Source organism: Gorilla gorilla, chromosome 5 (genome assembly GCF_029281585.2).
Source record: "Gorilla gorilla gorilla isolate KB3781 chromosome 5, NHGRI_mGorGor1-v2.1_pri, whole genome shotgun sequence".
In the NCBI taxonomy this organism is placed as follows: domain Eukaryota; kingdom Metazoa; phylum Chordata; class Mammalia; order Primates; family Hominidae; genus Gorilla; species Gorilla gorilla.
The window spans coordinates 181,197,626-181,221,166 of NC_073229.2; the positions used below are offsets into that span (position 1 = coordinate 181,197,626).

The 23,541-nt window shown below is 37.5% G+C and overlaps 1 protein-coding gene and 1 pseudogene across 11 annotated transcripts in view; both read left to right on the forward strand.

Annotated features, from left to right (window-relative positions):
• The window catches only part of LOC129534453 (small ribosomal subunit protein uS8-like), a 67,161-nt pseudogene extending 65,389 nt beyond the window's left edge, over positions 1-1,772 (forward strand).
• The window catches only part of ARID1B (AT-rich interaction domain 1B), a 437,019-nt gene that overhangs the window by 254,701 nt on the left and 158,777 nt on the right, over positions 1-23,541 (forward strand). For 8 of the 11 annotated variants that reach the window (XM_055391577.2, XM_063707979.1, XM_063707978.1 and 5 more), the window contains one exon: positions 9,630-9,671. The exons of the other annotated variants lie outside the window; for them this stretch is intronic. In XM_055391577.2, coding sequence (XP_055247552.1) covers positions 9,630-9,671 — 42 coding nt within the window. The remainder of the gene's footprint in view (positions 1-9,629; positions 9,672-23,541) is intronic. 11 annotated transcript variants of the gene reach the window in all.

Consider the following 23,541-nt stretch of genomic DNA (forward strand, 5'->3'; position numbering starts at 1 on the left):
TTCAAAATGTTTCCTCTAACACAATAATTCATTTTAAGGTAAAAGATAAAACTCTGTTGTTAAATTTCAGTATACCTAATCTTACATTCTTTTATTGAATTGTCTTTCCATTCCAATTTGATAATCAAAATAATACTATACTATTTAATTTGAACTTTGAAAGGTTTTAAATATGCACTGTGATAAATGTCTTTGGTCGTGACCACTATTTCAGTGTTTTGAAACCCCCATCTGTTTTGGTAGAAGTATTTTAGGATAAGAAAGAAGTTTTGTCATCTGTTAGTTTTTTGACATTTGGACCCAAGTGACAGAGTTGGGGGCAGAGACGTTTGGACAGGGAACAGGGCAGCAGAAAGAAAACCAGTGACACACAATCAAGATGAGATGTATGAACAGCCATTTGCTGGCTGTAATAGAAGTTAATTTGCTGATCTAAAAATGTATTTGTTTTTAAAACACCTTTTCATTCTCACCTAATCAATAAAGTCATCTTTATTGCACCTCATTTTCTTTGATACCATAATTAAGTTTTACATGCCTCTATCTTGGGGATGGCCATAGCCTGTGTGTCCACAATGTGTCTTCTACATAGTGACTTTGTAACAACTTTCAGCTTCCTTTTCTAACTTCAATGGCAGGGTGGGACTGGGAGAGGGATTTAAGTATGATCAAATAGTACCTTAGCCACAATTTTTATCTTTTAGTACTTCCGTTGATTTATCCAGGTATTTTTTAAATGTAAGATTTTCCTTTTTATGAAATGTCAAAATTAGGAAAAGAGTTTATTTATTACATTTTTAGAGAATCTAAACTTACCAAGCTGTAGCATAATACATTGGCTTCATAAACTGTGTGTGTATGTTTGTGTGTGTGTGTAAATGGTTGGGTGAATTGGGAAGTATTGCTTAAATAAAATGGCATTGAATTATGACCAGATTATATCACATAATGCAAGATAAATATTTAGAATATGACTAAACATTGTGTAACTTTTTGTAAAGTTTATTAACTACCACTTAGTGCTCATATGTTTTTTAACAGTCCCTCACTGCCTGGACACCCATGATTTTTATTTTCCTTCATCAAACTTTCTAGAATTTAGGAATAAGTATAGAAAGTGTTAAGAAGAAATGGTTATTAATTTGAATTATACAGAAAAATCAATCATGTAGAAATAATAATGTAATGAATAAGTATTAGTGTTTTCTAATTTAATAAGATAAGGTTTACAGAAAGATCTAAAGGGAAAGCATTGCTTTTATTGAAAATACTACCTGTTTTCAAAATGTTTGATACGTACACATGTGTTGCATTGGAAAGGCCAAATGAAATAATGAATAGATAACTATATTTTGGTCTATACTGTTCATGATCTCATAGCCATGTTTTTTGATGAACGCTGGAAGTATGGAAATGATGAACTTTGATACATGTGATTTCCTTAGGTATAGCATTCTTAATGCCCCCAAATCTACAAATAATGTCATCATGTAACTGACAGGGTTACACTATTCCACTGTCTCAAGAAAATTATTTGTGGAAAAGGTATGGTACTGTGACCACATAAGCCTTCTGAGTGCCGCTATTCTTCTGTAGAATTTGGGCCTGTCAGTCCCCTTTACAATCATGCCCTGTAGCGTAGGCAGATATTCTTACCATTGACTGTGTTGTGGTCAGCCAACCTAAATTGGAAAGCTCAAAATTACTCTTTAAAATTGTTTGGAAGGATTGCGAACTGTATATATTTTTATAAAATATTTACTGTAGTCTAACTGGAGTCATTTATTGGTGTGATTCAAGTCTAGAAGTCATTACCTCTTAACTCAGGATGGATAGAAAAGATCTACCTTTGAGCAACATACATACTCATTTTATTGCCATCAGTTTATAAGAACTAATCCTTTTTAAGGAATTTAAGGTCTACTCTTGGCTAGAGAGACAAATGCATCAAATGCATGTATATGTATTCAATATAGCAAAATTGGTGTTTGGTTTGATTTTTATTAACAGTCATGTGTAATACATGCAAGCATGTATCACTAACCACACATATGACTTCTACTTATACAGTTATATTAGGTAGAGCATATTTTAAACCTTGTTATATCCCCACCTGTGTCATAATGAGCTGTGTCAAATTTGGGTTCATACACATGTATTTATATTTTTATTGTTTTGTTATAGTCTTTAGCGCATTCATTCATATACATTTATTCAGCAAATACTTAGTGAGCTCCTACTCTGTGTCTGGCACTCTTCCAGGTAAGAGACATGCAACAGTGAATGAGCTAGCCTGCTCTTGTGAAGTTGACATTTCAGTAAAGGGAGAAAAGTGATACACAAATGAATAAACAAGAAAATCTCAGGTGATTATACAAAAGAAGGAGAGGGATTCTCTTGAGGAGTGATTGGTACGACAGGACTGGCCATGGGATGATCTGGTAGCACAGTAATTCAGGAGGAGGGAGCAGCCAGTGCAAAGGCCCTCAGGTGAACAGTGGCTATTTGGAGGAACAGAAGGCAAGCCAGTGCAGCGGGAACATTGTGAAGAGCAGGGGGTGGCAGGACCGAGGACCTGCAAGGCAGGCGGGAGCCACATGGTTTAGCTTCTTGTGGACCATGGTAAGCAGCTCGGCTTAATTTTACGGTCTTGGAAGACTTCGAAGGTTTTAAGGAGGGAGTGGAGATGAAAGAAGCAATTGGCTGCGAGGATGCTTTCAGAACTTCCTTTAGTGTCATGGTGTTCTTGCCTGGAACTCTGCCTGTAAATCCATGTCACCTAGAGTTCCTTTATTTAAAGTTGTACAGTGCATCAGTTAGTTTTTGCAGTAGTGCTCAGAACAGCCACCATTTATGTAGCTCATGATTCTACAGTTTGACGATTTGGGCTGGGCTCAGCCGGGTGGTTCTGGTTTGTACTGGGCTTGTTCCTTCTACTTCAGTCAGCTACTGACCTGCTAAGTGGCTCTGCTTCTCGGGCTCTTGGCTTGACTGGCTCTTGGCTAAGGCGATGTGGTAACAGGACCATGTGTTATCAAGCTAGTCTGGGCTTGTTCATGTGGTGGTTGGTTGTGTTTCAAGAGAATGATTAGAAGAATTGCCTCTTGAGTCCTAGACTTGGAAGTGGCACAGCATGATTGCTGCTGCAGCAGTCTCTTGACCCAGGTAAATCATAAATCCAGTCCAGATTGAGGGGTAGAGAATTAGACTCCACCTTGGATGGAAGAGGCTATAACACCACATTGCATAGTAGTGGCTGGTTTTGCACACTTCAAGGTCTCTCTGTCTCTGAGTGATACCAAGAGTTCAAGATTGGTTCATACCAGGTGTCCTCATTGCTTTGTAAATCCTCTGTGGAGGTATCCTCACTGAGTTAGAGAACATAATTGGAAATAAGGGTGTGACCACAGTGCTGACTGACTTTGTTTTAAATTTAACAGCCTTGAATAGAAAGACACACCAGCATCCTAGTGCAGGAGATAATGTGAGCATATCACTTGTGGTAAAAAGTGTAATTATGTTAACATCACACCGTCTTGAAATTGTGTCTTACAGTATTAAGTTTATCAAATGCTTTTTGATTGCATAGATGTATTTTTCATTGTTACCAATATTTATTGGGTCCCTGTATAGAGACAAGGTTTTAGTTCATTTCCAATACATTCAGAGGACAGCCGCTGTACTCAGCAGCATGAGGCAGCCCTGTGTGTTCTTTCCATTGCTGGCTAACCGTGCACTGAGCGATTTCAGCAAGCCATGTCCTTGAGCTGTCATGTGGTCTGTCATGCTAATGAGGAGAACGAGGAGAATTAATAAGTAAAAGAGGAATGCTGGCAGTGGCTTATGGTTTTTTTTTTTTTCTTAAGAGTTCTGTGTTTTTAATGGATTAAAATCCCAAAAAGTTAATAAAATAATAATAAAGAAAAACACAGAACAACTTCTTTGCTTGATAAAATTAAAACTTTGCAACCCATATGCTTCTCCTGCAGTTTAAATTGTCATAAATCCTGGAACATAGTTTTGGAGAGCAGTTTATTTATTAGTGTCTACTTTTCCTTAATGTAGGTAAAAGTATGATTAATGGAATAGGTTGTAGTTGGTGTATTGGACTTGTTGGCCCAATCAAGGCAGATACAACAAACATTGTAAGGAGAGTATTTTTATCCCCTGGACACCAATGTAGGCAAAAATTATTCTTTCCAAGAGGATCTAAATTCTTAGTAATACCCTTGCAGATAAATATTATTGTGACTGGAAATTTAATCAATTTCTTGTTGATTGTTACTAGCCTCCTCTCCTCGCCTTTATTCCCCTTTGGGCAGAACAGCTCACTTGTGTAATTTTGCCTTTCCCATCCTTGCCTGGAATTGGAGGCAAAATCTATATCATTTTAATGTTTAATTATGGTAAAGATATGATATCTATAATCACTGGAAAAAATAAAGGAATATTCTTCATCACAGTTATTCAAATGGAAAATTAAAATGGAGTCACCCCCTCCTCTTGTTATTTCACAATAAATTACAGTTTGATCAGATATTTAAATGTAAAAAAGTAAAATAAATTAAAAGAAAACAAATGAAAATTTTTTTTTTTTGAGATGGTGCCTCACTCTGTTGCCCAGGCTGGAGTGCAATGGTGCGATCTCACGGCAACCTCTGCCTCCCTGGTTCTAGCTGTTCTCCTGCCTCAGCCTCAGCCTCCCAAGTAGCTGGGACTACCGGCATGCGCCACCACACTCGGCTAATTTTTGTGTCTTTAGTAGAGACAGGGTTTCACCATGTTGGCCAGGCTGGTCTCAAACTCCTGACCTCAGGTGATCCTCCTGCCTCGGCCTGCCCAAGTGCCGGGATTACAGGTGTGAGCCACCACGCCTGGCCCAAAATGAATATTTTTTAAAATGCTGCAGTGAGGAAGACGTTTTCCAGCGTGGCACAAACTCTAGAAGCTTGGGGAAAACAAATGGATACATTCGAATATTTAAAATGTCAAATTTTTTGTTTTTAATTTCTTTACATTAACACAGTTATGAGCATTTTCCCATGTTACAAAATATCTCTTAAAACCTGAATTTTTCATGATTATTAATGCTCTATCATGTGAATATACCATACTTTATTTAACCATCTCCCGTATTTGTACGTTTTTTTCTAATATGTTATTTTAAATGATGTGGTACACATGCTTAATATATAAATGGTAGATCACAAATTATAACTTGAAGATAGCTCTTTCTAGCGGCTTGATTGCTGGATAAATGGGCATGGGTATGTTTGAGGATATTGATATGTAATGGAAGATTGTTTTCTGGGCGGGTCATTCTTAGCTACAGGCCCACCATAGATGTTGAGAAACCTAGGTGTACACATAAACCTGGACCACTATAGTTTTAATTTTTGCTACCTTGAAAGATAAGATGTTTATTCACATTTCCATGATTACTAATTGACATGGAACAATGGGTAATGTTATTATTGACTTATTTTGTTAACTAATTACTTTTAATTGAACAAGAAGCACGTGTAGTTGGTGGGAAAAGTTCTTACATTGATGTGTTTCTTCCATTTCTTTCCAAAAATATTCTAAGTACATCAAGTATATGACTCACCCCCACCTTTTTTAAAAAAACTGATGGTAGCTTACTGTGCACACCCTTTCCATTCTTTTTACTTAATAGAGTATCCTGGAAATCTTTTCTTACCTGCACAGATAGATTTACCTCTGTCTTTGTAACAGAAGTATAGTCTTCTTTGTTTGACTATACAGTAATTTACTATAAACTTAACTCCCTTGGCAATGAAAATTTGGTTATGTTCACTTTTCACTGTTACAAACAACTCCAGTAAACATCGTTTTAAATATTTATTTTTATACTTTAGGATCAGTGGAATTGTTGGGGTTAATACTTGCGTAATCATATACATGTGCATTTTGATTGATACTGCCAATTGTATTTTATTCCAGTATATGTTTTCATCAGCAGTGCAAGGCTGTGATTTGAATAATTACCCAAACCTGTGTATATGTTGTAATTATTACAAGGTTTAATCTTTAGTACAATATGACTTTATTTGTATTCCTTTAATTATGAGTATCGTTCATTATACATTGTTATAAATGAGCATTATTTCTCACTTTAGTTCCTCTTTTTGTGACAGTGTGATACTGATTTTAGAACTATTTAAAAAAATAAATTGCAGCATAGTTTTGGCATTGCTTTATTTTAACGATAATGCTGCTAGAATTAGTATACTCTGTTTTTAATGAGTGCTTTACATTGTGAACATAAAAAGGACTTTGAAAGTGAAAGAGAAAGGAAAGTACGGCCAGTTTTACTTCCAAATTCACGAATTCTTGTTTTCCCAATTTTCTTACTGGAATGATTGGAAATTAAGGTGATTTGTGTTATTTTTGGTGGAGGTGGGGCGTAGGGTAATTGGGAAAGAGATGTCAATTGAAGGTTTTTGTGCTTTAGCAGAGTGAGGACTGTAAATGGCTTAGCTGCTGCTGAACTTTACAGACTGAACTTTCACAGAGCTCTTAGAGGTTCTCTACAAATGGAATCCTTTTAGGCACTTGTGTTATAAAATGTTGATTGTAACATTTGAAATAAGTGTGAGTTAATGGAAAGGGCCTTGTCTTTGCCTTTAGGAAGTTTCTACTTTGTTATCCTAAACCTGCCCCTTCACACCTCTGTACTTCAGGAACCCTTGAAAAGTTCTCTCTCCCATTGAAGTGAAACATGGGTCTCATCAGAGTATTCAAATTTGTCTCTGTATTTGTTACAGTGTCTGTGTGGAGGAGGAGAACGTTGGCTATTATGTCCTAATTTTACATTTGATTAAACCTGTGACTTTTTTTTTCTTACTGCTAATTTTAAGTCTGCCCACATCAAAGTTTAAAAAGAAAAATAACACAATGAATAATCTTATCTTTTCATTTATGAATTAGAATTTATTTTTGACTGTATAATGGATACTTAAATACATTTCACTTAGATATTTATACCTAAGCTAAACTCATTTTCTTATGACATTAAGCACAAAACATTGCATTTAATAAATATCTGGACAGTATTTATTATGAATGAGTGATGGTCTTTTTGAGATTAGAGCAGATAAATGCAGATTATATGCAAAGAATTAGTATTTTAGCATCAATGCTGTGTCTTCCCAGTACAGTATCCAGTCTTTCCATTGAGAATTTCCCAAATTTTTCAGTTGTATATTCTTGTTTTAATCGGATTAACAGATCTACTTCTAGTTTATGTATAAGAATGATGGGTGGTTTTGTCTTATGAAATATAGTTATTGACTTTTCTGTTGTTGTTGTTCAAATTTATGACAAAAGGAACAAAAAAGCTTAGCTGATTTCTGCTGGTAAGTTTAATGACTACTACCTGGAAATTAAGTGTGAAAGTTGAAATACTCCTTTGCTCCCACTAGAGGGGGATTCCTTCCAACTTAGGTAAAAATGCTCTTAGACTCAGCGTGAAAACCTTGTGTGACATTGATAATCCCTTTGTATTAAATTGAGGATAACCTCATGTTTTTAAAATCAGCTGATTTTCTGTAGTTGCTGATATTAAAATCTTACGGAAATAGAGGATGTAAAGGATACTTGAACTAGGGTACATATATATTTAAACAATAGTGCTTTTGAACAAAACATAAATACTTCTGTAGAGTTGCTGTAATTAAATTCGTTTAAAGGTATATTAAGAGTTTCAAAACAACTCCCCCAGCCCTGCTGGAGATAGAATCTGGGGTGAAGGGTGCCCGGGTGAGGTCTGACTCCCTCCTCCCACCCACAGGGTCTGTCACTGTCTCTGTCTGCTGAAATAGCCACAGGGAGAGTTCTAAATTTCACACGAAAGCTTTGATTTGCTCTCACCTCAAGTTGTCAAATATATTAAAGCCTTATCTTTAAATAGAGCTCTATTTGCTATTGAATTTTCTTGTTACATTGACTTTTTATAATATGATAAAATATGCAGAACTCACACTCTGAAGATTTTTTTTTGCAAAGTTAAACTGTAATATATTTTAAAAATAATTTTATTTGTGTTAAAAATAGCACATCAAGGGTGAGGTATGCAGATATGATCTATATGTGTAATTCACAAGCAAATGTCATACGATGTTCACAATATTTAAGATTCAGCATATTTCCTGTTCGCGTTTTTCCTTTAAAGTCTCCAATGTTGATTAGAGGTTTTAATTTAAAAAATAGTTGAGGTTAGTAACCTAGCATTGTGAAAGTCAGGGCTTGGGAAATTCAAACATGTAATCTTTTTTCCTTTTCTTAAATGAAAAGTCTATAATAAGGCCTTGTTTCTAAATCTAACAGCCTTGGAAATTAAAATGTAAACAGAAATGCTGTCAGTGAAACTTATGATGATTTTTTCTACTATAATTGATCCAACATTTCAGTCTTTAGCCTAAAATCATATTTGGTATCAGCAACATATGGTTTTCTATGAAAACGAGGCTGCTCATCTCCATCCCTAATGGTAGTATCTTTCTTTTGCTTTCCGCACCAGGCTGTGCCAGTGCCAGGGGGTGGTCAGTGAGCCTGGCTTTCAGTGAAGCAGTTGGAGAAGACAATTTGCTTCCTTGTTTCTTCTTTTGACCCTTTTAACTTTCATACTGGATGAAAGTCTTATTGTCATGGCCTTCCTTTCTATATTTTCTGTCCACAAGGGAAGAATACAATTTTGTTTTATAGCAGGATACATTAGATAGGCCTATATGCCTTCTACTTAAACACCTGCCACACATGCCTAGTTTTAAAAGGTTTAAAACTGACAGTGAAGCCTGTTACAGTCTGATATTGCCCACCCACCCCGTCTTCCTCTTTAAAAATACTCAAATGTGTTCTATTGCCTTCTTTCCTTGTTCTTTTCCATCGTGTATTGGTACTTTGCAATAGTCAAAGTTAAAAGCTTTACACACGACACTGAATAATTATGTTTAAAAAACAGTAATTATCAATACACGTTTTGTTCCTCGCAGCTTTTTAAAATTCATGTTAATGAGCTCTGTCTTCTAATGCATGAGACTGACAGGCAGTCTTGAAGTTTTGCCATCATTTCACAACTTGTTGCTTAGACACTGCCTGCCTTTTCCAGAGTATTGCTTTCAGGAACTCTTGCTCTGCAACATTCCAGAGATCCAGCGCTGCCCACTCTGATCTGAGCAGGACAAGAATCTACTGGTAGCACACATGCATAGTGAGATTGCTCTACAAAGGGCAGCTTCCCCTCACTGTCTGTCAGTAAAAGATCAAAAGGCATATGCAACATGTTGTGATTTAGGTGAGAAGGATGATTCTACTCACTTCCTGGATTGTTTTTGAGGAACTTCAACCACTACGTCCACATGATGGCAGATGGATTCATTTGATAGGAGCTCCCGCCGTCTTATAGAACTGAAACCCAGACGGTGACTGGGATTTCAGCCCAGCTCTTGAAGATACTCACAGATCTCTCTTTCTTGACAACTGACATAAATGGAATGCCAGTTTTCTCAGAACTCTCAATTCTAGGCCATGCCTGTGTCTGGTTTCTGTGGCTAGACTCAAAGAGGTTTTTGTTAGTGCCTAAATTATGTTTTTCCTTATGATTTCAGGTTGAAGTCTTGGCCTCGGAGGATGCAGCCTTTGGACTCAAGGTGTGTAGTCTGGTGTAGTTCATTGTGGAGGTTTTTGTCAGTTCCTCCTAGGTGGATTTGAAGGCTCAACAGAGGGGACTTATTTTTTTTTTAATCGTAATCAAAACACTGAGGTTTAAAAATCTTCACAAGTTTAAGATTTCTCTTATTGTGATTAAGATTAGACTGTGGTAGTATTTTCATTACCTTCTTTGTTGTGTAGAAACAATATAGGAAAACAAGAGTTTCGTTTAGTAGTAATTGACTTTTAAATTTCAATTCCGCATAGCACAAGATTTGCTTAAATTTTGCCCCAGTTTGGGGGTACTGAAATGTAAGATGTTATCAGAGTGCTGTATTTAGTTCATAGCTCCAGTGTTATTCATTGATTTATTAAACGTCCCCGCTTCAGACAGAACCCCTACCGTCCAGTTACAACCGGATTGAAAACCCAGCTCCTTCCCGTGAGGACCTCGTGACCAGCTGACAGATCTAAGCCTATAAGCAGATAAATCATCCCACAGGGTAGCTGTATCCATGCAAGAAACATGCCAGAGGCTGCGAGTCGGGTGGAGTGGAGAATGGGAAGGCTTTCTAGGAGGTGGATCCCTGGGCTGAGTTTTGAGGGTTTAGGTTATACTGAGGCAAGAAAGGAGGGCAGGAGAAATGAGAGCTATTTTCGGGTAGAACAGCCACCATGAAAAATATCTGAGGAAGCTAAAAGTAGATAAGTTTCTGTCTGTGTGGCAAGATCTGAGACTGGAGAGGTTAAAGATAACTTTCTCCTATAAAAAATGGTAAGCTATTAAAAGATTTTAAGCCAGGTAGTGGTCAGATTTGCAATTTAGACAGATGACTTTGGCCACTTTTTGGAGGACGGATTAACCAGAGACCAGTCAAAAGCAGTTGAATAGACCCAGTAAAAGTGAACACAGGCCTGAGCTGGCATAGTAGAAGCAGTGTCAGAGGGCAGAGGACTGGCAACCTCAGTGTGCAGGGTCTGGTGCCTGCTGGGGTGTGCAGAGTACGAAAAGAGGAGCTCAAGATGAGTCCAGGGACTATATGGTGTCACCCTGAGATAGAGAACACAAGAGGAAGAATTACAGATTTTTAAAAATTATAATCTTCCAGACCTGAATTGTCGATCAAATTACTTGCCTTTTGTACATATTTGCTGATAATTTTTAAATTTGTTAAATTTTGAGTAAATTGGGAGACATTTGCCTTTTGTACATATTTGGTGATAATTTTTAAATTTGTTAAATTTTGAGTAAATTAGGAGACACTTATTAGAGAACTCTGATTTCATTTTCATATAGAGGTGTAGAAGTATAGGGTAGGTGCCATCAGTTACTTCGGAAGTCAGTTTGGGAGGATAGAAAGGTTGGTAGAAACTATTACAGAACACCAGGTGTTGGTGACGACCCTCACGTGACTCCTCCATGTGCTACATCTTTGGCTTGAAACCAAGTTGGATTATTTATATATACATATATATATTTTACCATTTTTTATCCTATATGCTTGACATTTCAAAAGCACAGTCTACCAGTTGTACAGTAATGACAGGTAAGATGACACTGTAATGCTACCAAAAGCAAAGTTTCTGAGGTTACAAATGTAGCAAGATTTTACATTCATAAATATATAAAGAAAATTAAATTAATACTTTATAAATACTTGATACAACTCAAGTTTATAACCCTAATAAATTTTTTATGTTTCTGTATCTGCCAAAAATTACTAAAAGAAATTATTCTAAATAGAACCTAATTCAGTGTTATTTACAGTATTTAACATATGGTTGTCTTGTGAATTTTTCATTTTTTATTTAATGCCCAGCATACATGTGGAATATTCATTGCATTTTTCATAAACCTGTAGGGTCAGTTCTTAGGAGCTCATTTTCATAATCCTTCATACTTACTGAGTATGCAGCAACGTTATAGAAGATTAGTGTAGCCAGCAGCTCTCATAGTCTGCCCTGCTGTGTGAAGCCTCCGTGTTTGTTCTGTGGCCAACCTAACAGGTTCCTTTTGTAGCCTTAACTTTTTTTTTTTTGAGACTGGGTCTCACTCTGTTGCCCAGGCTGGAGTGCAGCGGCGCGATCATGGCTCATTGCAGCCTCAACCTCCCAGGCTCAAGCGATGCTCCCGCCAGCCATGTGCCACCATGCCTGGCTAATTTTTTATAAAAATGCAGGTCTAACTATGTTGCCCAGGCTGGTCTTGAACTCCTCGCCTCAAGTGATCCCTGGTCTTGGCCTCCCAAAGAGTAGTGTTGGGATTACAGGCGTTAGCCACTGCTCCTGACCTCATAGCCTTAAATTTAATAAGTTGAAACAACAGTGAAAATTTTTTTCAACAATCCAGTGACTTTCACAGTAATAGATGCTTTTAGCTTTTGCTGATCTATACTGAAGTGTTTATACATATAATTAAAAATGGGAAATTTGACATTTCTTTTTACTGCTTCATTATCTGGAAGTTGGCAAGTATATTTTTGAATTCCAAAAGTTACCTTCTTTCTTTCTTTCTTTCCTTCCTTCCTTCCTTCTTGCTCTTTCTTTCTTTTCTTTCTTTCTTTCTCTTTCTTTCTTTCCTTCCTTTCTTTCTTTCCCTTCCTTCCTTCCATCCTTCCTTCCTTCCTTCCTTCTTTTTCTTTTTCTCTCTTTCTTTCTCTCTTTCTCTTTCTCTCTTTCTCTTTCTCTCTCTCTCTTCCTTTCTTTCCTTTCTTTTCTTTTTTCTTTTCTTTTCTTTCGTCGTCTTTTTTTTTTTTTTTCCAAGACGGAGTCTCGCTTTGTCACCAGGCTAGAGTGCAGTGGTGCGATCTCAGCTCACTGCAACCTCCGCCTTCCAGGTTCAAGCAATTCTCCTGCCTCAGCCTCCTGAGTAGCTGGGACTACAGGCGCGTGCCACTAATTTTTGAATTCTTAGTAGAGATGGGGTTTCACCATGTTGGCCAGGATGGTCTCAATCTCTTGACCTTGTGATCTGCCCGCCTCGGCCTCCCAAAGTGCTGGGATTACAGGCGCAAGCCACTGTGCTCGGCCAGAATTACCTTATTTCGTAAAGGTCTAGGCATTCAGCATTGGTCAGGTTTTTAAACGCATTCACAATTGGTGTTTCTTCCTGTTTTTGTAAGCACTGGGAAAGGTAACTCAAGTGTCTAAGTCACTATGGTAACACATGGCACCCTCTTGGCAAATGCACAGAACATTTCTGAGCCTGCTGGAGTGTGTGTCCTGTGTATGTCGCCGCTCCTTTTAGTGATGATCTTTAATGAGCCTTTATCTTTCTGTACTTTTCTTCCTACTAATTCTTTATACTTGTATGCTTTGCCTTCTCTTAAGCGAAATTAAATTTACAAGCTTAATATTGACTTAGCACAAATTTGTCAGTCTTACTGGAAAATGAGTTAAATACATTGGGACCCAGAAATGAAAACAACTTATTTTTGTATGTACATGTGGCGAAACTACAACCCAGGGAAACAAGTGTGCAGTCTCGCAAAACTATCATGACTAGCAGGGTTGATCTGAGAGTAACTTTTTACTCTAGTCAAATGGCAAATATCTATGTTCTACTTCTTACATCTTAATTTTGCACAAATAGAGATTCATTGTTTTGTTAGGCTTATCTCATTTAAAGGTAACTTAGAATTTGAAATGCTGAAACTGTTCCACAGTATAGTAGACAATAAGCACTTCCGCTGTTTTCCCGTGGTTTTAGTTTTTTCCTCTGAATTTAAGTAACTTTTATTTTCCTGAGTTTGTTTCTATACAGGTCTAATTAAGATAATTATTTTTAAATTATATCTACTTATAAACAAGAATTTGAGGTGAATAGAAGAGGTGCTTCAAAATAAAAAATGGGTGAATATATGCCTTTGTTAGTAAAGTTCTGAAACTGTAGACCACTATTCTTATTTTCAGCTTTGATCATGATTTGAATATATTATAAAGTTTATAATTCTATAGAAAAATAAATCAGAAGTCCCAGCAGCCACCAACATGGGTTGGTTCTTTTTATAGGATAACCGTGCCTTGTATATCATTAATGAACTAACTAAAGCTGCTGTTGATAATGGGATGATAAATCAGCTAAACATTTATATGTGTACATATGTGATTACATTACTAAACATAGGGAAAAGACTAAAACATTGACTTGTTGTTTATGGATTCTACATATAGTAGTAAAGAAAATTATAGTAAGGGGTGTAAACAAGAAAGGGGTATGTAAGTAGCCCTGGGTCATTAAAAAACATGTAAACATAACTTAATAAACTTCTTAATAAATTTCTTAAGAAATCTTACTAATCTAATAAGTTACTTCAAAATTTCATGACTCTGAATGTTCTTCATCTTCTGATTAGGTGGCTAAGTCCAGAATTAGAAAAAAGCACGTTTTTATTTAATCCACTCTCATATCAGATGTGGACACTGTTGTTATCCCCAGTGTTAGGTAAGGAAACAGGAACTCAGAGTCTAGAACTTGCTCAAGTTCACGCAACCAATCAGTAACAGAACTGGGATTTGCACCAGCAGTGTCAGCCCCAGCACCTTCTCTGTTTTCTGAATGTCCTGAGAACTAATGGAACTGATAGGGTGTACCCTGTACCCGCCTCTCAGTCTTTACTCCCCATCTTCTTAGCCACCATCGCCATTGCCCCACTCAACTCCTCTTACTAAGGTCCCTAACGACACACCCAGATCTAGCAGAGCAGTTCACTACTTGCCCTGTGCCTGCCTCCTTGCGCATTTGACCTAATGGACTTCTTCCTTGGCACACTGTCTTCCTGTGGCTTCCTCAGCAGCGTTTTGTTGATTCACCTCCTACAGGTCTGGCCTCGATTTCTCAGACTCGTCTTCCTCTTCACAGACAGGCAGTAATGTGTTCGATTCTCCTCTCTGCTACATAAGCCGCTAACACCCCACGTTACACCTTCCCCTCCTCCTCCAGGGTGTATTCTTAAATATCCTGCCGAATGAATGAATATGCATAAAGCCATGACAAAGATGAAAACATGTATCTCTTGTTCAATACAGTGTATTTCCTGGGGTAAATTCTTAGGGCTTGCCTATTTGACAATAATGTAATTTGGTTATCAAAATAATTTTTAAAGACTTCTCCCTTTGAAAGATGGAGGGACAGAAATATGTATTACCAGTTTATTCATTTGCTATACCTGTCTTCCGGGTCTAAATGGACATCAGAATTCCACAAAATCAAAAATATTTTGAGGGTGTTTTGGCTGACATGTTCTTTGGGAGAAGAAAACTCTGAATTTTATGACTCTTTTTATAATATTTGATATAAACTATTAAAAATACATGTGGAGAGGTCAGTTTAAAATGAATTACAAGGATAATCAAGGGGAAGCATATTGTATTACTCTAAAAAAGAATGAGAAAAAGAAAAATGATGCAATTTATGCTATCATTGGGTCCCACAAGATCACTGGAGCCCTCCACTCCTTTTTTTTTTTTTTTTTTTTTTTTGAGACAGAGTCTCACTGTGTCACCCAGGCTGAAGTACAGTGGCGTGATCTCCACTCACTGCAGCCTCCACTTCCCAGGTTCAAGTGATTCTCCTCACTCAGCCTCCCAAGTAGCTGGGATTACAGACTTGTGCCACAACGCCCAGCTAAGTTTTTTGTATTTTTAGTAGAGATGGGTTTTTACCGTGTTGGCCAGGCTGGTCTCAAAGTCCTGACCTCCAGTGATCTGCCCGCCTCAGCCTCCCAAAGTGCTGGGATTACAGGCATGAGCCACCGCACAAAGGCTACACTTAACTTTAATCCTCTTTGGTGATAATTTTTAATATTTGTTTTAGGCACCTAAAATTTATTACTATAAAAGAGAAAGGTCTAAGCTAAAGTATCTGAACATAAGATGTTAAAGTAAATCCTAGACTTGTATTACTTTTTACCTGTATTTTGGTTGATTAGATATCTTAGAGAAAAATAACGTCGGCGTTCAAACTGGTCTTCCAACCCCGAACTAACAGAGTCCGTTAAATATCCCATGCCCTTTGCTGCCCTTAGCTTCCCTCCAGCCTAATCTCCACCTTGCCTTTCCCCTGAAATGCTTACCCTTCCTCTTGCTGCATTTCAAAATCCTGCTTTCCCTCCAGGCTCCATTCTAACCTCTCTCTTCTATGATTTGTCTCGGCATGAGAGCCTTCTGAGCGCCCATCCTCAGAGCTCAACAGTTCTCACTGCCTTTAGGACTCATTTGGAATTTCTCATCTCAGCTTGTTTTGGTGTTGTTTTGTATTTGGGAGACAGCGTGATATGGCCTAGCCCAATTCTATTATGTGGCATTTTCCCCCATAATATGATAAGCTTAGAGAATCCATTTTTTTCATCTTTTTATATCCATATTGACTTTCACATGGTAAACAGTGCATAAGTACTGATGATTAAGAGTTTTACTGATAGTGTTAACAATTATCACTGCTAAGAGCATAAAATGTGTGATATTAACATATCACTACTGTGTTCTTCTGTATTCTGGGATTTCCTTGCCGATTCTCCTGTTATCTGGGCTAATATGTGAGCTTGGCATTTCCTGTTTAAGCTCTGTAATGCCCACCTTAAGGAAGATATATTCAATGTTAATGTTTATTGAAGCTATTGAGTGGGTATGGCTGGCATCAAAAACTAGTTGGTTCCTTTTAACCTGGCTTATGTTAAATATGTTCATTAATCAGGTTCTGCAGTTGTATTCATTCATATCACTCTACTTCTTTCCACTGCTTTCCATTCAAACAAATATCCATGGGATATACGTGTTATTTGTCAAGTACCAGGGATGCAGTGGTAAGAATAATAAGTCCTTGCTTCCACGGATCTTACATTCTAGACACAACATTTGGAATGATCTTATGTCAGAGAAAAATCCAAGAAGAGATGCAAAGTTTGGATATAATTGTATGCTTTTCTGTTGTTTAATTGTCTTAATTGAATCTATTTATTGTATTCTGCAAAATGGAATGGGATTCCAGTTTGACCTAAGGAAATTATAAATAACAAAAGGATTAGTCACCCGTAAACATAATTTCAAATAGAATAAAAGTGGAAAATTTTATTTTGTCTTTTTAAAATAAGGTATTTTCAACTGTGGAAAATGTGTAGCCTGAGGATCATATTTGGCAGTGACTTAAATCAAATTTGAGCTGCTTTCTGTCTTTTGACATCTGATCATTATGAAAATATCTGTATTTCACTTCCCTCATATAAAAACAAAATGATGCAGTCGTTAACTGTTGGATTTATCACACTGGCTAAGGAGGAAACAGAAAAAAATACAATGGCAACCCATGTCTGAATGAGCCTCCTGGCTCAAGAACCAAATAATGACCCTTGGGAAAAAGCGGGAGGTTCACTTGTAGCTTCCTTTTCTGATCCATCTAACTTAGAGGGCTCCAGTTTGAATTGTGTTAAAAGTCCATTTGTTTTTAGTCATTTCTGACTCTGTATCTTTTGTTACATTTTTCCAGTTTTAATCATTTCTCATTGCTCATTTTGGTTCTGTAGAGCTGTGCTATCCAGTGTGGCAGCCACCAGCTATGTGTGGCTATTTAAAGTATTTAAAGCTAAATCAAATTCAAATATCATTTCTTCAGTTACACTGGCCACATCTCAACAATTACATGTTGCTGGTGGCTGCCACACTGCCACAGTGCATAGAGAGAGGCGTCCATCTTAACAATGAGTTCTGCTGCCTGAGCTGGTCTAGAAAATACAGGTTCCAAGTATGTAGATGACACAGATAGTTTTCAGCATAACAGCCATTTATATAATATATAAATGTTCTAATAACAATTAGAACAGCCATTTTAAAAATTGATCTAAACACTAGGGATTTGAAAAGATAGTAGAAAACAGAAGGAATTTGCTGTTCAGGTAGAGTGCTATAAAGCAGAGGGGATGTTCTGCTTAGGTTTCATTAGATTTTGAGAATAGAAAAGTTTTAAACAGGGTCATGAAATTTGACATCCTTCTAGAGTGACATTTGTGATGGGTCATTAATTCATTGATTTGCCTAAGATATGCCCCAGGCTACCAATATAGTATTTTGGATTTAGAGTGTTTAGTTTTGCATCGTAAGATTCTACCCGATAAAATAGTTATTTCTTTTATGAGTGTAACCACATGAAAACATATACTAATCTTCTGTTTAAAAACATTTACCATATATATTTTTTGTCAAGCTGCATTAACTCTGGTTCTTCTCTACTCTTTGCGTCTTCTTAGCGGGCCTTTTTTTTTTTTTTTTTTTCTTCTTCTTCTGTGAGACAGAGTCTCACACTGCCACCCAGGCTGGAGTGCAGTGGCACCGTCTTGGCTCACTGCAAGCTCCACCCTTAGCGGGATGTGTTTTCTAGTGAATTTACTTGGCTAACTCTCTGAGTGAGTGTGACTATAAGTTAGGTGAAAGTATATTTAAGATAACCAATGTCATTGAAACAAAACTAGCAAACAGTTTTTTTGAACTCATAATCTTATGAACTCATATTACTTTTCATAATATGAAAGATTTGTTTTTACATTTTAATCTTTTTTATTTAATTAAAATCTGTTCAAAACCTTTAGAGCAGTAGAGGACCAAGTTTATTCCATACTGTTTCAATATTGACTCAAACTTAAAATTATAGAATATTTATTGTTAAAGCAAAAAATTTACTGTTTCTTCTAAAAGAAAGATTCAAGGGGGTGTGGGGAGAGGAATCTGCAGTGTTTCTCTAGGACCTCAAGGATCTCAAGTTCTCCCGGATGTGGGAATCCAGGAATCCATATTGAGCTCTTCTCTTCTTTTGTTAGAAAATTTCCCAGCCTCTGCTTCTGCCATCTGCTGGTAGTTCAGACAGTTACATGTTTGAGTTTAAAACAAATTTGCTTTATTTTTATTTAGAAATGATTTGGGGGAAATACTTTATGTATATTTACCTGTAATATTTTGATACAGTTTTCTTTGTTAGGTTTAATTATCTTTTGAAGGGATATTTTAGCTTTTTTTCCAATTTTGTCTTTAGAGGAATACACAAGTCTAAAACTCAGAAAAGACAGAAGACTATGAGGCCAAAACATATGCAGTGAAGAGGCAGGGTAGAGCCCTGTTAATGAAAGGCCTTGAGTGGCTGATGAGGAGTTACTTGAGAGCTGTTAGGGGTCTCACCTGATGTCTGGCTTTGGATTAAATATGGAATAGGATTTTTTTCCTGCCATTTTATAATTAGGACTACTTGACTGAGAGTTGAACAGACCCATATTCTACTGTAAGTCCCATTGTAAGGTTGGAGAATTGATTTCTAGACATCATGAAATTTATTTCCAGCTCTAAAATTCTTCAGGTCCTTAATGCTAACAGGCCTCCTGTATCCGTTGAAAGTACAAGTGTTTTACCATTTGTTAGTCTTCCATTTCTTCTTGCTGATGTTTCCTAGACTAAGATATTCTTGTTGTCTTGGGAAAAATAGAATTTTGTTGTTGTATTGTTGTCCACAAACAAATCCTTTCATTAAGTGAAGCCAGGCAAAAATTTTTAAAAGAAAGGTAAAATATAGAAATTTTATTTTCTGCCACCTTTAGTCTTCTTTCCTAATTTCCTTTAGAGCTGCTATGGCCAGTTACTTTTCAGCATTTGTCTCAAAGAGAAAATGTAACCTAAGATTTTTTCAGTATCTTTTTTTCACAATGAAAAAGGCTGAGGGAGGGAAAGTGACTTATTTTAGGCACTGTCTAGTGGTAAAGCTCAGCTAGAAGTTGCTGCTTCCCAGGCCTGTGTATTTTATGAAAAAATTCCAACAATGCCTGTGTTGTTGTTTTTTTAAATCAGTCCTCTCAAGTTTAGGAACTCTATATTAGGTTACATTTTACAGAATTGGCATTTCACAGCTCAAAAAATGGTGTAATGTTGGCAATTTCATATGGTTCAACCCAATGTACTAGGACTCTCATATCATTTTAGATCAGCTTTCAATAGTGAAAACAGTATTTTTCTTTAAAAGTAGTTTATTCCAATTGGAATGGGTATGAGCACCCTCTGTGAGGTATTAGGTGATCACAAGATGTTTGTGGAGCTTAACTGACATGAGAGTACCCAGTAGGCCAGAAAGCCCAGCAAAGAAGGTGTGACGTTTCCAGAATATGTTTTGGCATTATATGCAAAATCAGAAGTAGTATATTATAATCAAAGGAGTTCTTGGTGTAATAGGAACTCCATTTCTTCTAGACCAAATATTCTGTCAGATGATGGTAGATGACAGAGTGTTTAAGATAGATTCATTGACAGCATCGCGGCTGTCCCAAGATCTACCAAGTCCACTGTGCAGAAATGTTTGCCCTGCCTTAGTGATGGTGAAGATAAGGTGAGTGGAGGGGACCATAATTTAGTGTAGTTCATGCCTGCCTTTGTCAGATTCTGTTCATTTTTGTAAAAAGACGTTAGGAATTAAACATGGCCTCACGTGCTGTGTGTCTGAAAAGTGGTCTTTTTAAGAGAGCAAGGAGTTATGCTGGAAGCAAGCTTATTTACTTGTATAATTTAGAGTTTGATTGACTCCATTTATCTCTGGGGACATTATTTTGGCACTAGTTTTTGAGGACTTAATTTTCTAGTAATAATAAAAATGCATATATTCTCTTATCCCCACCCTCAAACACCTGTTCATTTGGGACATGCACATATAATTAGAGGCGTGTTTCAGGGCTTGCCTGTAAAATTCCTTTGCATACAGTTACTGTGATCATATTAATAATCATCAAGCTACTTGAGATTTTGTTGGGAAGAAGCAAAGAAAATATCCTAGGGAAGATGGGGGTGATTTTGATTGCGTGTGTTTTAGGTTCTCTGCACTGCCAAGTTTTAAAGCAGATTCTGTTTCTTCAGATGGTGAAAGCCCTCCTCCTTCCCTCCTCCTGCCTTAAATTTGGCTTCTTCCCAAGCCATGTCAATTTTTGCAAGTCAGTTGAGAATGTCAACGTGGCTGGTGTTGAAAGAGCCAATATGTTGGAATATGCTTAAAGCCAAGTAGAACATTTATGTGAATTAAAGAATATATCAGGGATGATTTTTAAAAATCAGATTTGGATTAAGAAACCTGTTGAATTAATACTTGCATAACAGATGTATCACTGATAAATACGTGTAAAAGATATTCCCAAATAAGCAATAAAAGTACCATTTTACAACCGAAGTAATGCATCCTCTGGGTCCATTTGCAAAGATATGCCAACAGAAATGCATGCAGAGCTCTGGAAGTGATAATGCAAATAAAACATTTCACATTATAACTTAAAATAACAAGTTTGGAAGGAATAAAAAGTCTGGGAGACTATTTGTTTTGTCTAAATTCTGCTTTTACTCTGGTCTTTTAACAGTTGGCTTTTGATAATGTATTACTGCCTTAGTGTGTTCCTGTGTATTGAAGGAATACATTGTCTGACAGAATTGTGGTTGAAAATATTACAAGTTCTAAGTAATAAGAGTAATAAATATCGTATCTTGTTTGCTTTGTTGTCATAGTCGCCTGATCTCATGCTTTCCTGAATTCGGCTGGTGTCTTGATTACAATGGAATCACTAAGCAGAGAGTTTTGCCATGTGTAATTTATTCGTTTGTGCATAGCCACAGCAGAGCATCCATGCAGCCCGCAGTGGCTCTGTGTTCCAGTGTGCCAGGTCACCAAGACTTGCTACCTTAAGGCCAGGCGCAGTGGCTCACGCCTGTAATCCCAGCACTTTGGGAGACTGAGGAGGGCAGATCACTTGAGGTCAGGAGTTCAAGACCAGCCTAGCCAACGTGGTAAAGCCCCATCTCTACTAAAAATACAAAAATCAGCCAGGCGTGGTGGTGGGCGGCTGTCATCCCAGCTACTCAGGAGGCTGAGGCACAAGAATCACTTGAACCAGGAGGTGGAGGTTGCAGTGAGCTGAGATCATGCCACTGCACTTCAGCCTGGGTGACAGAGCAAGACTCAGTCTGGAGAAAAAAAAAAAAAAAAAGACTTGCTGCCTTGATTTGCTGCTCACTGTGCCCAGCAAGGCCACTCTGCCATGGCCGATTCTAGACCGTGGCCAAGGTGGGATGAAGCCTTCTCTCTCTCTGGCCAGAGTGCTCCTCAAGTGTGACCTTCCTTTGGTAGCTGGGCAGTTTTCTTCTTGCAGTAGGTGTGGCCTTAGATGGCCATGTGAAAAGGAGGGGTCAGTGTGAGGAACTGGAGAGAAGTACGGGGAGGGACAGGAGTGGCCCTTGAAATTGGCATAGAGGAAGTTAAGTCCTACAGGAAATTTCTTTTTTTTCCCCTAGCTACACATGGCAGTTTAAAGCATTTAATTGGCTGTTTCTTAAGAAGCCATGTACATTTTTATAAGAAATGTTCTTAACCTCCCTTCACTCTTCCACAAATTAAATTTTCCTTTCAGAATAAATTTTTTTGTATCTCATTGAGGAAGAGGGGAGGTGAAGAACAGAGCAGCAAATGAATACATATTATTTATAATGAGAATTGGATATAGGCTTATCTTATCCATTAAATATCACGGTAAAATCAATAAAATTTTAAGTATTCTAAAATTAATTTCAGACAAATTTTCGAAACATTTCTAGAATTTCTTTTTAAATCTTCACATTACATATTAAAGCTTCTCACATTGTATTCCTATTTTTGTCTCATTTAAGTTTTAATCTCCTCATAAAAGGATAAGTGTCTTTTCTTCAGTCATCTTAATGTGTAAACCTGCACTTCATATCATCATGATTTTTAAACATGTATTGAATGCTGCTGCAGTCCAAGAATAACAACGCCTGTGGCCTCCAAGGAGTAAGGGACCCCTGGACCATCAGCACCAGCAAAAGGAAGAGAGACACTCTCAGTTGTGGGGTGTCTCTCCCCGACTCAGCCCCCACCTCACTGAGGGTCTTCCATCCCCACAGTTTCCATCTCAGTTGCCCAGAAGAATGGGAGGGGCCAAAGGAGCTCCACTTTGTATATCATCAATAAAGCCCCCTGTACCCAGTCCCCCAACAAGGAAGAACAACAGATAACTCAATTTAAAAAATGTTACTTGTGGCTGGGCGTGGTGGCTCACTCCTAGAATCCCAGCACTTTGGGAGGCTGAGGCGGGTGGGTCATAAGGTCAGGAGTTTGAGACCAGCCTAATCAACATGGTGAAACCCCGTCTCTACTAAAAATACAAAAATTAGCCGGGCGTGGTGGTGCATGACTGTAATCGCAGCTACTCAGGAGGCTGAGGCAGGAGAATTGCTTGAACCCAGGAGGCGGAGGTTGCAGTGAGCGGAGATCACGCCACTGCCCTCCAGCCTGGACGACAGAGCGAGAATCTTATCTCAAAAATAAAAAAGTTACTTGTGATAAATGAATAATTTGGGAAGAAGAAATCCTGAGTTTTATGATGCAGAAGGTGTTTCTTTATCATGTAGACACTTACAGGGCTTCGATTTTGGTAGTAAATAACCTTCATTAAAAATTAATTTTTTTGTTTTACCTTCATATGAGCCCTGTAATAGTACTTCTAATGACATCATACTCATAAAATGACTTTTTTGTTTCCTGATCAACAGTGGAAAGGTTTATGATGTGCTATGTAATAGTATGTGCAAACATCGCAGGCACAATATTAATAGATGCACGTATATGTGTGTCACACATTAAATATTTCCCATTCACACATGTATGCATTCTTTCCTTTTACATAGGAGGCCTAGAGAAGTTGACCTCCCTAAAGGATAAGTTCTAAAAGGCAGGAAATGGAGATCTGCCAGGCTTGTTGGCTAGAGTCATGGACAAGAGCAAGGCCTGTCTGAACTGCCACTCAGTTTTTATTCTGCGCATTTGCAGGGCTGGTGATTAGAGTGGCTTTC